The sequence below is a fragment of the Pygoscelis adeliae genome, unplaced genomic scaffold, assembly GCF_000699105.1.
Source record: "Pygoscelis adeliae isolate BGI_AS28 unplaced genomic scaffold, ASM69910v1 Scaffold14, whole genome shotgun sequence".
Lineage (NCBI taxonomy): Eukaryota > Metazoa > Chordata > Aves > Sphenisciformes > Spheniscidae > Pygoscelis > Pygoscelis adeliae.
This window is the reverse complement of record NW_008825109.1, coordinates 18,680,883-18,694,524: the sequence shown is the minus strand read 5'-3', so window position 1 is coordinate 18,694,524 and position 13,642 is coordinate 18,680,883. Positions and strand designations below refer to the sequence as shown.

At 38.7% G+C, this 13,642-nt stretch overlaps 1 protein-coding gene across 4 annotated transcripts in view; it reads right to left on the bottom strand.

Moving 5' to 3' along the window:
* Positions 1-13,642, bottom strand: part of LOC103920144 (MAP3K7 C-terminal-like protein) — a 32,273-nt gene that overhangs the window by 13,919 nt on the left and 4,712 nt on the right. For all 4 annotated transcript variants that reach the window (XM_009327810.1, XM_009327812.1, XM_009327811.1 and 1 more), the window contains one exon: positions 6,171-6,229. In XM_009327810.1, coding sequence (XP_009326085.1) covers positions 6,171-6,229 — 59 coding nt within the window. The remainder of the gene's footprint in view (positions 1-6,170; positions 6,230-13,642) is intronic.

The following is a 13,642-nucleotide window of genomic DNA, read 5'->3' as shown; positions in this document are numbered from 1 at the left end:
GTGGCACAGGAAAAGAACTGAAATTCCCAGTAGAAAGCACTTTTCATCCATGAATTCTGTATACTGTTTTATTGGTAAGAGTTGCTAGTTTACTCAGGTGACTAATTACAACAGGCCTTAATAAAGTTCCATCTGTAGTATATATTTTTTTCACTCAGAAGCCAACAGCCATACTTTAATTTCTCCTTAGGACAGCCCGAGCTTGTTACTTCATGAACTATCTTGCCCGTCCATAAACTAATATATATAAAAGCATACCTGCTACATAAGCAAAAAACACCCCTGCCAAAGAAAGTTATATTTAATGGCGACAGTTGCTACTTTTAATCCTGCTTATTTCAGGCTTCCGTGTCATCCACCCTCATTTTCCTGTGCTGGCAAAATATGTGCACACAGCATCTCTGATTTTGTTCACAAAGCCAGTACAAAAGCTAGAGCTTTCAGTGATATTAGGGGTCTATCCCACTATGCCCGGTTTTCAACAAGGTTTGATATTTTTCCTTGTATTTTGTTGAATAACTCACTGTGGCGTTGACAAACTTTCTACAGAATCCAGCAAGTAGACATTAAGAGATCCTGTTATAGGCTATTCTGTAACCGCACGTATGTATGTACATCTTCACAAGACATACGCACTGTTTATTTAGATATTTGTTTGGAATCCAGATATGAAAGATGTTGGAAGATGATACGCAAAGGCAGTTCATGAAGAAATAGAAAGAGTCTGAGTGGTTCTGCTTGTTTTTTAAGACAGGTTGAATGAGCTGTTCTAATTAAAATCTTTGCTGGGGGACACAAAAGGACAGTTTTCAGTATTTTTTTTTTTTGCTTCACTCACATGACAAAGTGTGTTTTGCCTTGCCATATGAATATTAGCATTCCGTATCCACAAAAGCTGTACAGTTGATAGTGTCACCCAAGTGTTCAAAAAGTTTAAAACAGTTTATTTTTTAATTCACCTTCATTTGTTTGCATTTACTTTTTGATTCTACTGTGAAAAAAGTGCAAAACTTTCTCCTGAAAAGGTCGAAGTTTAAAGAAAAAATGGTATCATGCAGTTTTGCCAGCTGAGCATGTGGACTCGTCTAGAAGGCAGCCTTTAGAACTGGTCTAATTAGAGTGGTGTCTCACTTTTTGTAAATTTGGTAATTTTCAGCTAAACTATTCTGGAAAACCAAAAAGTTCAGTGCCAGTATTTTGCATGTGGCCCATGTTCATTATATGGCCTTGTGTACTCTTCCATGACAGAAGAAAGCACATAATTCCAAGGAAAAGTGATAGCTGCACATTGCAGCTACTTTTTTTTGTGCAACTGGAACTCTTCAACCAGTTTCAGATATCTAGTCTGGGATATATCTAGTCTAGACTAGTTTTACTATGAAAGTAAGCAGTTCTCTTTCCTCCAAACAATTCAAGTCGACTGGCTGGGAGCAATCGAGAGTTTTGCTCTCCTTTCCTGAGAGACTTTCCATTCTTTTCTACCCTTAGTATGATGCCCTGACTTTGTAAACATCCATGTCTTACATAATCTTCACATAAGACCATAGTTATCACAGCAGCATTGCAGGAGACTTATCAAGTTCATAGGCAATCAAATCTAATTATAGAGTACCACGGTACTCTAGGAATTCTCTCGGAATTTAATACATATTTAAAAAATACAGCATACCCTTTAAAAATACAGTATACTTTTAACTTTCTAATTTATACGTGTCTAACAAGAGTCTTGGCAGTCAGTAGAAGCAATAGGTCCATTATTAAAGTTCCAGAGTAAACAAGGTTTCTGCTAAATGTTTGTATCACACACAACAAACTGTCCCTTTCATATTTTCATTACCTCTTTTGTATAGACATTTCCCACTGAAGCATGAAAAACTACCCCTTGACTTAACAAACCGATATGGTAAATGGTTGGAGCCTTTTCTCTGTTGCAGCAATTTTACAGTCATCTAACTTCATTGATCTCAACAGATTCGTAATAGAAAATACGACATAAATGCCTCTCTCAAGCTCACGATTTCATGAGAAGAGATGATAAAGAATTACAGAACACCCTGTGCATCCGTATGTGACTTGCATTCTTCCCTCTCCAAGATCAAACTCCCAGCTGGAATAAAGACTTTGACGGAGAAGAGGGAGATGAACTGAGCAAGTCACAGGAAACGCTGGAAGAGGACAGAGAGCACACAGGGCATAGTAATGCGGGTACTTAACACTAGATACCTTCCTCTATATTCAGTGACCTAAACAACAAGGCCTTAGATGCTGATGTAGGTGTCTAAATATAGCAGATAACCCGTAGTAGAGTGTCTGTCAGAGGGGCCACCACCCACTACGCAGCTAATCAAGGAAGCGCCTTCCAAGGCCCAGTCCAACTTTTACAGGAGGCAAAGGTTAACGTTTCCCAATAACAAACTGGCAAATGTAGCAAGCCTACCCTCGCCGCGCTACCCACCACATTGCTCACGCAAGGGTGGGGGGGAATGACACTGAAGCCCAAATAAGCAAGTGCTTTAGCCTCATACAAAGTCTTGCTCGTCGGTGGGAAGAGAATAATTTCCAATACTGCAAACAAAAGGACTTGAAAGCAGGAAGTTTATTAATATGAGCTTTGTTTTACTGGTAGCATATCAGGAACTTCTTTGTAGTTTTTTTAATGATAAAGCTGCAAAAGAAACCAGGCTTTTCCTGCATATAGCTTAAACTGCTCTGTTCTCATATGTAGGGCTTTTGTGTCTGGTTGTCCATACATTAATTTTTAAGTAAAAAAAAAGGCAAAGGCAAAACTTTTGAGTTAGAGAATTGATTTATTTTCCTACAAATTGCTTCTTGGAATTTCTTCCTCTCAGAGTAGTAGAAAAATGTAACATTCAGAAAGGTAGTTGGAAAAGACAACATTTTTCGTCTGAACCTAGCTAGTAGATCAGAACACTAGACTGATCATTTTTATTCTTCAGAAAGAAGCTGTAACTTTCAACTAGGATTGTCCTCTAGTAAGAGTCCTTACAGAGAATTAGGTATTTGCAGTTAGTCTCCTAGAAATACCTTTTCTCCAGCCAATCCTACCTCTACCCCTGTGAAGTTGGCGCCGGCGCTTGGACAGCAGGGTTTATTACCCTGTCAGGGGGAGGCTGCACTGAACTTTGCCCTGCCATTGGATACCAGTGCCCGGGGAGTAGGTATGGTAGGATCGCGGTGGGAAAAGTGGGAACACTAGGTAATTCTGCTCAAACAGCCAAGTTGTCTGCCAGGGCCTAACATAGAAGGACAAGGGCTTGAAGCCTAAAACAGAGGTGCAAATTGCTTGGTACTCGGGCTGTGGTCTGCTGCCTGCATGCATAAAATTCTAAGGCTCTGATTTTCCAAGTCACTCGGTGAACTTACATAGCTTTCAAGCTGCTTTCAAAATCCAACTTGAAGATCAGCTAATTTGGCCTTTTGCTTTGTTTTGTTTTTAAAACAAGTTTCAAAATTTTGCTTTGTGTGTTTGAAACCTGGAAAGTTATTACTTCTTTTTTTTTTTTAAGTGCCTATTATTATACAGCCACCTACCCAGCATTTATAGTTTGCTTCTTTAAATAAAATACAAATGCTTTTGACTGTATTTATGGCATGGTGATGAAAATCTTGTGGCTGTAGATGTGATATTTTTATTATGAAAATATGTACCAGCATTCTTACGAATTCAAGCATTTCAGGCTGCTATGCCACAGTTGATTAAAGGGTTCGTTTACATGACACTTCATGTGTGCTGCTTTATACCAGCTAACTTTGGGATAGAGAAAAGCAAGGATGGAATGGCAAGGGACAGCACCATTCAGTACTTCTGCGGGTCCTGGTGAAGCCCATGTTGTAGTTTGCTTCTGTAATACAGGAGCGACCTGTTTCAAAGCCGGTATGGTTACGTTAACATAAACTGCAACCACATGCTATACAGGGCTGACACACCCTTAGCAGTTCGAATTACAGCGATTTTTAAAAGTAATTAATAAGAAAATGTAACTAGGTAAATTATAACTTTGTTACAGTTATTTCCTTTTTGAAATTTTAAAGCAGTGTAAACATAATGTAATTACATTAAATAGTTATAACTTTAAGCTGTGATCCAGACTGACAAAAGCAAGGAAACTCAAGTTTTCATTGCTAAAGCTAAATGCCCTGTCACCTCTGCATCAGCTCAGAAGCCTGTGTTGACTTAACTGCCTCTGGCTGAACATAAAGGCATCTAAATATAAATATGCACATAAGCTTGAAAAGCTAAGGGATGAAGCACTACCACTAACTTTACACTTTTGAGTGGTTGAGTCAGCCAGATAGTCCTCATAAGTTATCCTTTCAACTACCTCAATATTACCAAAAAAAGGTTCTGAAGGATAATAAAAAGAACATTATCTGAATCAAAGCCTTTGACTGTTTCTTTGAATTTGTTATCATATTGAGATCATGAGAGTAAAGGAAGGTTCTCTTGAAAAAAATGTCAGGTACTTAACAGACCAAGGGGGTGTACTTAGTGGAACTGCTCTAGTGTGTACTTAAAAAACTCTTACTGAAGGGCTATTATTTATCCAGCAGACCTGAATGCTTCCAGAGGAGCAATTTCAGTCTATCATGAAATTACACATTTAGAGTACATTATATGTTCCAGAAATGGGTCATAAAAGTCCTAATTAAAAAATCATCACTTGGCCTGTAAAGTACCTACATCTAACACTAGTAATTTTGGTTTTATGTACCAACAGCAGTAATGATAATCATACTTTGCTCTTTTAGAGCAGTCTTCACCCACTGATCTCAATGCTCTTTAACAAAAAAGGTAAAAATTATTAACCTTGTTTCAGAGATTAGCAGAGGGATGAAGCAACTCCTCCGCGATCACACAATGTGTCACTGACAGAGCTGGAAACAGAATGCAGGCTCTTTACTTTAAATTCAGTGCTTCAGCCACAAAATAATACTGCTTTTCTCAAATTGAATTCTTCTGAGGGAAAAAAATATCAATTGTTTTTGCTGCACTGGAAGGTCAGTGGAATAAAGAGGCCAACATACTACCATGTTCCTTTCAGCCCAAATCTTGAGTTGCTATTATTTCCTATAATCTTGCCTAGTTATGCCTAAAGAACCTGCCCCTATTCTCAGGATTAGAGGGATAGAGCAAGAAGAGGCTCTGTCATCCTCCATTCCTTCCTCAGTCATCCTTTTGATGAGAGCAGCAGGAGAGAAAAGTCAGTCCTTTAAGTCAGCAGCCCTCCAGTGTTGTCTCACTAGTTGATGGGGACAGGAAGGATGACATCATTGGACAACACGGTCTGCTAATGCCTTTCTCAGTTTACACTCAGGAAACAACTGCCTTCATATTGAAATATCAGAGGAAGTCTAAACGCTCCTGGGAAACAGATGATCTGAAGTAGTTTACAAAAGCCAACAAACACTCCAGAACCGCCACAGAGGAAAGGGAAATAATCCCTGGATACAGAACTGGCTCTGTGCCTGGTGAACCATGGAGTTGCCATCAACTGCCGTCTGATTGTCCAGTATATCGGGGCTCCATTGTGCTATGCTGACAAAATCGGACCAGTCACAAAAGGATGCACCACTTTTATCCCACGCTGTCTGCAGACGCCTGCTAGGGCAACCATTAGGGTGGCTGGCTATGCGGCGGCACGAACTAGAGTAACTTTGAGGAGGCTCTCATCAATCCTGATGACTGGCTTTAGCTACCCAAGATTAGAGATAAGATGGCACTACAACATATACCTTTGAATTCTCTTGGAATGCTTCAGAGAAAGCTGATTGTATCGGTCTTAGCACAACCTGTAGGCATGAGAATATAATACCTGGCTCATTCTTTCTCCCATCAAAACCACAAGAACTCTCTTGATTGCAGTGCAGCAGTACGTGCTGTGTTTTGCACGGGAATTGTAAGAAAAGCAGGTGAGATGATTGTTAAAATAGTCATTTCCCTGCAACTGAATTAAAAATGTCAAATCAATTTTTCTGCAGATCTTGAAAAGACAATGTTTTCTTCTATGGAAATATACAGTCTTATTAAATATTAATAGGTTAGAGAAGCACCACTGAAAACTTTCACCTTAGTGTAACAACCAGAGGTTTTTTATCATAACAAATCTAGTGAATGTAAAGTAGAACTGTAGTTTAAAAAAAAAGTTTACCTGCAGCTGCTGTTCTAGTTCTGGAAATGCCAAAGGGAAGTTTTCAGAGGAAGCATCATCTAAAAGGTAAACATGATGTTAAAAGTCAATGTCTACCAAAAAGGGCATTTCAAATGATCTGTTTAATGTTGTTCTACATTGCATATATTCACAATAATATCAGGATCCTGCAAACACCTCCGCATCTGCTTATTTTTCTACCCTTGAGATACCTTAATAGACTCCTTGAAAATACTAGTGGGTTGGCAATAAGAAAATGTTTAGGTGTTGGAAGACAGAAAGCCTATTTTGTACTGCAGTGATTAAGAAACAAAACAAAGCCAGTTAGAGCAGTAGAACATGTGACAATTTAATAAAAACAATAAATCCAAACAATCTTTCTTCCTGAGCTCTCCATTACACTGCAGAGTAAAGAACGTTCCAAGGATAGCATCCCTACTACCAAAGAGTTCATTACTTGAATGAAGGGAAAGACATCTTCCCCGTCACAATACAATGACTTATCAGGGCTAAACCAACAATAATAAAAACCTTTTCTCCCGCCACCCAAAGGCAACCACAAGAACATACAAACCAGCCTGGCAACCCTGGAACTATTAGACTGTTACCTACACAGATGTGATTAGAATGGGGAAGCACCACAAATTTCTCCATACTGCAAAGAAATGTCTTTACTCTAACCTGTAGATAACAATCCTTATGGGCTAGAATTAGTTCATTCATGACATCAAGCCAAACTGTGTTTTTATTTATTTATTTATTTTTAGTACAGGCTTCCAGCAAAGGTGGGACAGACTGTGCCAGTTACGTCAGTGTTGTGATGTGGACACCTGCCCACTAGTAGCTGGACTGAGATCAGAAATATGAATCATACTTGGTAGCATCACAGCTAGCCACTGCAATATTTCTTTCTCAGTGACTTTCACACTATCAGTTTTGCATTGGATTGTGATGACTGTTTATGTATCTTACTACAGGTTACGGGAGGTGAAGAGAAGGTTACTATTAGCTAGCTTACAGAGTCAGTTATTTGTAATGTGTCAAAATTAAGCAAGAATGGCTCTCATAGGAGAAAACTGCTAACATAGGTCAGATCCTGCAAACTGCTCTATGCTGGCAGACTTGTACGCTACAACAAAACCCCCAAAAGATTAAGAGGACCACATATCAAAGCAGGATTCTGAATATTCTTAAAGAGTTCAGACTAGGATTTAAATTATTTGTCAAATATTTGTTATCTTTATCCTGCCCTCAGTGGTCATACAGCAAAGTAGGTTAGTGGGAACAAGTAAAATAAGCCACCTTCTCCTATGAAAAATAAACATGCTGGCTAACATGTGGTCAGAGCCTTACTTTAACTAACATAGCCAGAGCTGGGCACCCTCTAGGAAGGGATGCCCAGAGAAGAAAAAAAAATACAGTGATACAGAGGGCAAAAGCAAAAGCTTTTGAACTTTCTCAGGAAACAAAGTGAAGTTCTGTATTTTCATGGGGTAGGGGTCTTGCTAGTATTAACAAAAAGTCATACCCACCCACCCAACTTCATTTTTCACACCAGGTCCCAAACACATCCATTCTGGAAAACACTTAAATCGCTTTAATTGTATAGAACTGTATCACACTGATAGGCAAGTGTTTACCTTTAATTTGCTGTTGCTTTCTTGTACAATATTTTAAAATAGACTAATATTCTAAAAGAAGAAAGATGAATCATATGGCAAGGCTAAAAGGAAGGACGGAATAGGACTCAGTCCGGCTAGGGGTACAGCTGCTCTACAAATATTTGGCTGAATAGCTGTTAAATATTCTGACAGAGATACTGGACCAGAGTCGTGGACAGCAGTTAAGCTGCTATTTGTTTTGACAATTCCAGCAGTACAATCTTTGGTACAGTAGCTTTAAGGAGGGACCTCGAACAATTTTAACTTAAGAAAAAGAAAGTAAAAGCAACCCCAAGAATTTTCAAGAAACATCAGCCAAAAATTACTTTTTCACTGCATCGGATATTAATAAGAAAACAAAATTAATGCAGTGTCAGAATATTAGAAAATATATTGGACTATCTTCAGAAAAGAACCAGTAAAAAAAAGTCTGGAAATACTTTAAAAAGGATGGAATAGAGAGAGAAATTACTATAGAGGAAATCCTTTCAATAAACAGATGTTCCCTGCTTATTTTTTGAACTCAAGTGACTGAGTCAATGGTACTAAAAATAGAACATATTGGTATCCTAACCATTATGGCATACCATAGTACATTTTATAATGGGCCTGCCCTAGCATCTATTGAACAGCTGCTAGGGTTTTTTTTAGTTATGATAGTTTAAGACTTGTTTAAATCATCATCTGATGTGCAGAACATCATCGAGAAAAGTTGGGGACTTCAGTGGCTTGAAATTTTTCCGAGTTCCTAATTCTCTTAGGCTCCTCTGAAATTTTCAGCTGAAGTAATTAGTTTACAAAAATTAACAGAAATCTTTACAGCTAACTGCAAGCTTGTTTTCCACAAACAGAAATCTTCACAGCTAACTGCAAGCTTGTTTTCCACAAAAAGAACACCAAAAAACTTTCCCCACAGCTTCCAGTGAAATAAATTACTGCATCGTGTCAGTCTGTAGTTCACTGTTGTCAAAGTAACAACCACAACAATAACAACAAAGATCACTTGGTAAAAACTAAACACGTTTAGATTTCACACAAGGGGAAAGCAAATGACAGCAGTCATTCGCCTCCTAAAACTTTTTTGAGGATGCTTTCAGAAAGTCAAGAGGAAAGATATAAACTCCTGCATTTTCTTCCAAAAGAATCACTATCGCCCTTTCAAGCTTGAGTACTTGGTGTTACGCAGGAGATCAGACTAAATCACATTGGCTTCTAGCCTTAAAAATCTATGACTCTGAAAATCAGAAACAGTGAAAATGTCTGAAATGTCAAAGAAAATACTCTGAAGATCAAAACACTCTCATAACTATCTCCTTGCCTGTCTGTATTTGTTCTTTTCTATTCTACATCTCCTTAACTAGGCAATAGAATTCAGAAATATCTCTTTTTCTCCTTTTCTCAATTTATTATCAATATTTAACGAGTGCCTAGATTGTTATTAGGAATCACTGATATAATCAAAGAACCCCTTTATAATAAAGTTAGCGGCTTTTCTGCACCTCAAAACCCTGAAAATAGCTAGGCTGATTCTTCACCAGATACAAACAGCATCTCACCCCTGTGGTCACTATTTTACTGCTCCCTTCCCTGTCACTCATAAAGAAAAAGGATTTATAATTCAAGCTGGTTGTTGAAAACATATTTTGTTTAAAAATAAAAATATTAAAAAATCGGAGACTGCAGCTTGCTGCACCTGAAAATGAGTCAAGATTCTGGTCAAAAGAAAACAAGAAAGGAGGAAAAACATACATGTCAATGTTATGACCATCCCAGCGAACTCCACAGCACTAACCTGTGATGTGAAAGAGTCAGATCAGGGACTTCATCACAGCCACCTAAGTTAAAGTATCTGTTGCACGATTTCTAAATGAGTAGCACTTCCCGATTTCCTATAGATCCCGAAACTAATTTTGAAGGTCTATATTTACAAGTGCACTAAAGGTTTAAAGACCTGAACTCTGATTACAAGATGAACTCTCTGCACATGCAGTTGATGTTCTTTTTAACCAAAGACTTGGTTCATGTGTATGGAATAGTTTGACTTTCATGTTTGTTTCATCAGGTTCATACGTTCGCCGTGCCTGTTGCTGAAAACTGTCATTATAACAGAGAGCATCTGAGGGAGGGTCTCCAGGGAAATCACTTCCTCCTTTTGCTTTCCATTCAGTCGGGCTGAGACAAAGTACCCTTCTATGTCAGAGCCAGCTCTCTGACCATTCCTACAGCAAAACAACATAACAAAAGAACAGGCTCCCTAAGCATGCTGCCCAGCCAACACACCTTCATGCTGAAATGGCGTGATGAGCAGCTTTGTGTAAAGACAGCAAGGCTAAGCTGTTCAACTTTCACTGTCCAGGTGAGCTCTTGTCTCTCTGCTGATAGCACCTATTAATACAAACGTGAGATAGGCTTCTAATGTGTGGCACAGAGATCCACACAAGCCATCTGATTTAGAAGGCTGAACTGTATTAAGACTGATTGTCTTCACACAAAAGGCTTACTACCTATCAGTGATGTCCTGATGCACTCAGTCCCCTGATATATGCTAATGTTGTGCATTTGGGAATGAATCATGCTTTCGGGAAAGCTTCACTTATTTAATCATGTTCTGGCCGTCTGGAGATTCCAATAGCCCAGACTTCCATCACGTAGATGAACGAGCGAAATCCCTCACACTTCGCTGCCTGTCTGACACAATGTCTGGTACAGTGAAGCGTAACACCTCAGTCTCTTCCTACGTGTCTGTTCCATTTAACTGAGCTATGGGCTATGGTCAGTAGTTAATGAATAAATACTTTAAGAACAACTTCTGATTTACTTGCAGTATAAACTCGCAAATTACAGTTTCTCTAGGATCTTCACAAAGACAGACAGAAATAGAAATAAAAATTTAATTGTGTTGAAAGCACATTAAGGTTGCTAAATCCAGCACTCAAAATTTAGGAAATGCCAATCACAGCTCTGCTTCCTTGAGTAACTGAGTTATGATCCAGTCTTTAATTATACACTCAGGTACTATTTTTTTCTCCTACACGCGTGGGCAAGTGTATTCAGATCTCTTCCTCCTAAATTAAAGAATTAAATTGGTAACATAAGTAGGCTGTTATCCTGTAAGTGGATCAGCCCTTACACAGGAAAATTGCTCAAACTCAACTGCAAGCACTGCAACTCGCAGCAGGACAACACTGGCAAACTGTGTATCGGGGTCCAGTCGTGGCCCTAGGAGGGCGGTGAGATCCAGCAGCTCCAGCCCTGGTTACTGACAGACAAGCATAGACTCATCAAATTCATCCTGGAAGGCTGTGTGGCTAAGTGACTGCGACTTGGCACTGCCGCGTGAAGCTCCCAGGCTTCTATTCACAGCCCTGCCTGATGTGACCTTACACAACCTCGCAGTTACCTCACTCATAAAATAGTGGGGATTGGTCACTGCCTGACCCAGGAATAGGCTATGAAGGCTTGCTCAATAATAAGAGTTGTGGACCTCCCAAAAATAGCAACGGCCCATAACAGAAGAGAGAAGAGCAAAGCCCTCCTACTCCATATACTTTCACCTAAGCCTAAAGCATCCTCTGATGAACGCACAGCCACTATCCCTTTGAGGGTACCACACCTAAGTTCCTGTCTAACTTCCCAAAGATCAAGCCACTTACTTGTAGGTTGGGTGTAGTTTTAGGGAGCTAGCTTTGTAAATTTTAGCCATCTATTTTAGCAATCCCCACTGGTTTTCAACTAATACATTATCTGCTGGAAAGCCTCTGTTGCCATTACAACCAGAATGAGGATGGAGTGGGTATTTGAGGGTTGCTATTGAAGAAGCAACTATTGCAAAACAGTCTTGCATGATCAACTATAAAAGCAAAAAATTCTTCGTGGTCACTAAGATAACAAAGGCATAAAGAGGAGTAAAATAAGTCATTTGCTATGCTTGCAAAAATATTACACTGTTCCACTGTCAGTTTCATTAGAAGATGTATATTTTGCCTTTGTTATCAGTGATTTTTCTGGAGAGTGCTATCAGAGGTAGACTAATTTCAAACAAAAGAAATTACTAATAATTTCAAAACCAGTCACTTACCACCACACGTCACTAGCAGACCTTTTCAGCTAGATTCAAGCTTTTATTCTAGGAGGACAGGTGAAGAGATGTTTACCTATAAACCTTCCCTTAGAACTATTACACAAAACAAATCCACTGGTATAAATTTAATAAAGCTCCTGTTATAATCATTCTATCTCGATACATTCAGTAAATAAGAGTCAGTGATATAGACTAGGACATACTGAATTTCACTGGTTTAATTAAATTGATAAACTACAACGAACTTTCTATTTGGGAACACTTATTTAAATTTTGGAACACCATATTCAGTTTAACTTGCATTAGTTTCCGAGTGACACAAGATAGGCTGAAATAATATGTCTCAAATTCATTAATCTAAAATGGTACCTTAGGTCAAACTGGTGCAATATGGTGTGCAGACACGCCCTGGGAAACCTATGTTTGATGGCAGCTTAGTGAACTTGAGTAAAAGGTATCTATATATATACAGGAATAAGAGATACACAATAAAACTGTCTTATATAGCACCTGCTGATGGGCTGCTCCTGAGACTTTTAAGGAACTGGTTAGCCTACTTTCACATTAAAAATACTACACAAAGCTGGCCAGGATTTCAGTCATCAGGTGTTGACTGACAAATAATAGAACACAATTAAATTATTTCTTGTACACTCAGGATAAGCCAGGTCTGCTCTTGCAGGTCAGTTAGCACAAAGTAATCTCTTCTCATGAGTTGAGAGCAGTTTCTCCTTTCGCTGCTCCTCACACCCAGTGCTTGGTTACAATCCTAGCCAGTGAGATAATCACCACCCAGAAGATTTTTATATCCAGTTATGCTGCCAGTTCCTCCTAGTAAGCAGTTATACAGCCCCCGGAAGGAGAATGCAGCCTTACTTGGTGAAAACTGTCACTGTGCCTTTCAAGTGAGGTAAAATTTAAGGAAAAGCTTAAGTCAGACAGATTCCCTCACCACTTAGCCCTGGTGAAGGACTTTTTGTATAGACCCTAGCAGCACACAAGCCTCACCTTAAGCTTTACTATCACACTTACAGCCCGTAACTCCTGTTTGACATGAAAACAATATCCTTGTCAAGAAGAAATAAAATATTAAAGAAATTTTAAAAAATAAGGAGAAAAAAAAAGAAAAGCCAAGTATGGAATACCTAAAGGTCTATCTGTTAAATGTTTTTGCAGCTCATCTTTAAAAAAAAAGTGTTAAATATTTATTTGTACTCTCTTGATTCAACTATGGTTTGCTGGAAATTTTTAAACCTGGTAAAAGTTTATTTCCTTTGCCTTCTGTAAATATATCAAATATAATAACCGTGTTCAGGCTTACCACTAAGAGCAAGAGCGGAATTCCTGTGACGTGGTAAAACAGTATGCTGATTTAGACCTCCTGGTAGCCCCCAAGGCAATGCGATGCTGAGGAGAACATGGCACTCACTTTACTGGTTGCTATTTAGTTTTGTCAGTACTCAGAGATTCTGGATTGCATACTGCAGGAACACTTGCATATATACAATAAAGGACTCAAAATTATGGAAAAGTTCAACAAAATGTGGCAGAAAAAGATTACCTTTCTGTAATTGAGTTTCTTTCTCTAAATGTTAAGAGAGAGGCTGGAACTATTAGCAGGATAGAAAAGTAAAAAATAAAATATGATGCCATGTTAAGGAAGCTAGGCTTCCTGCCTTTCATGTCCTCTTCTTCCAAGCTATTCACAACCTTGTAATTTCCTACTGCCG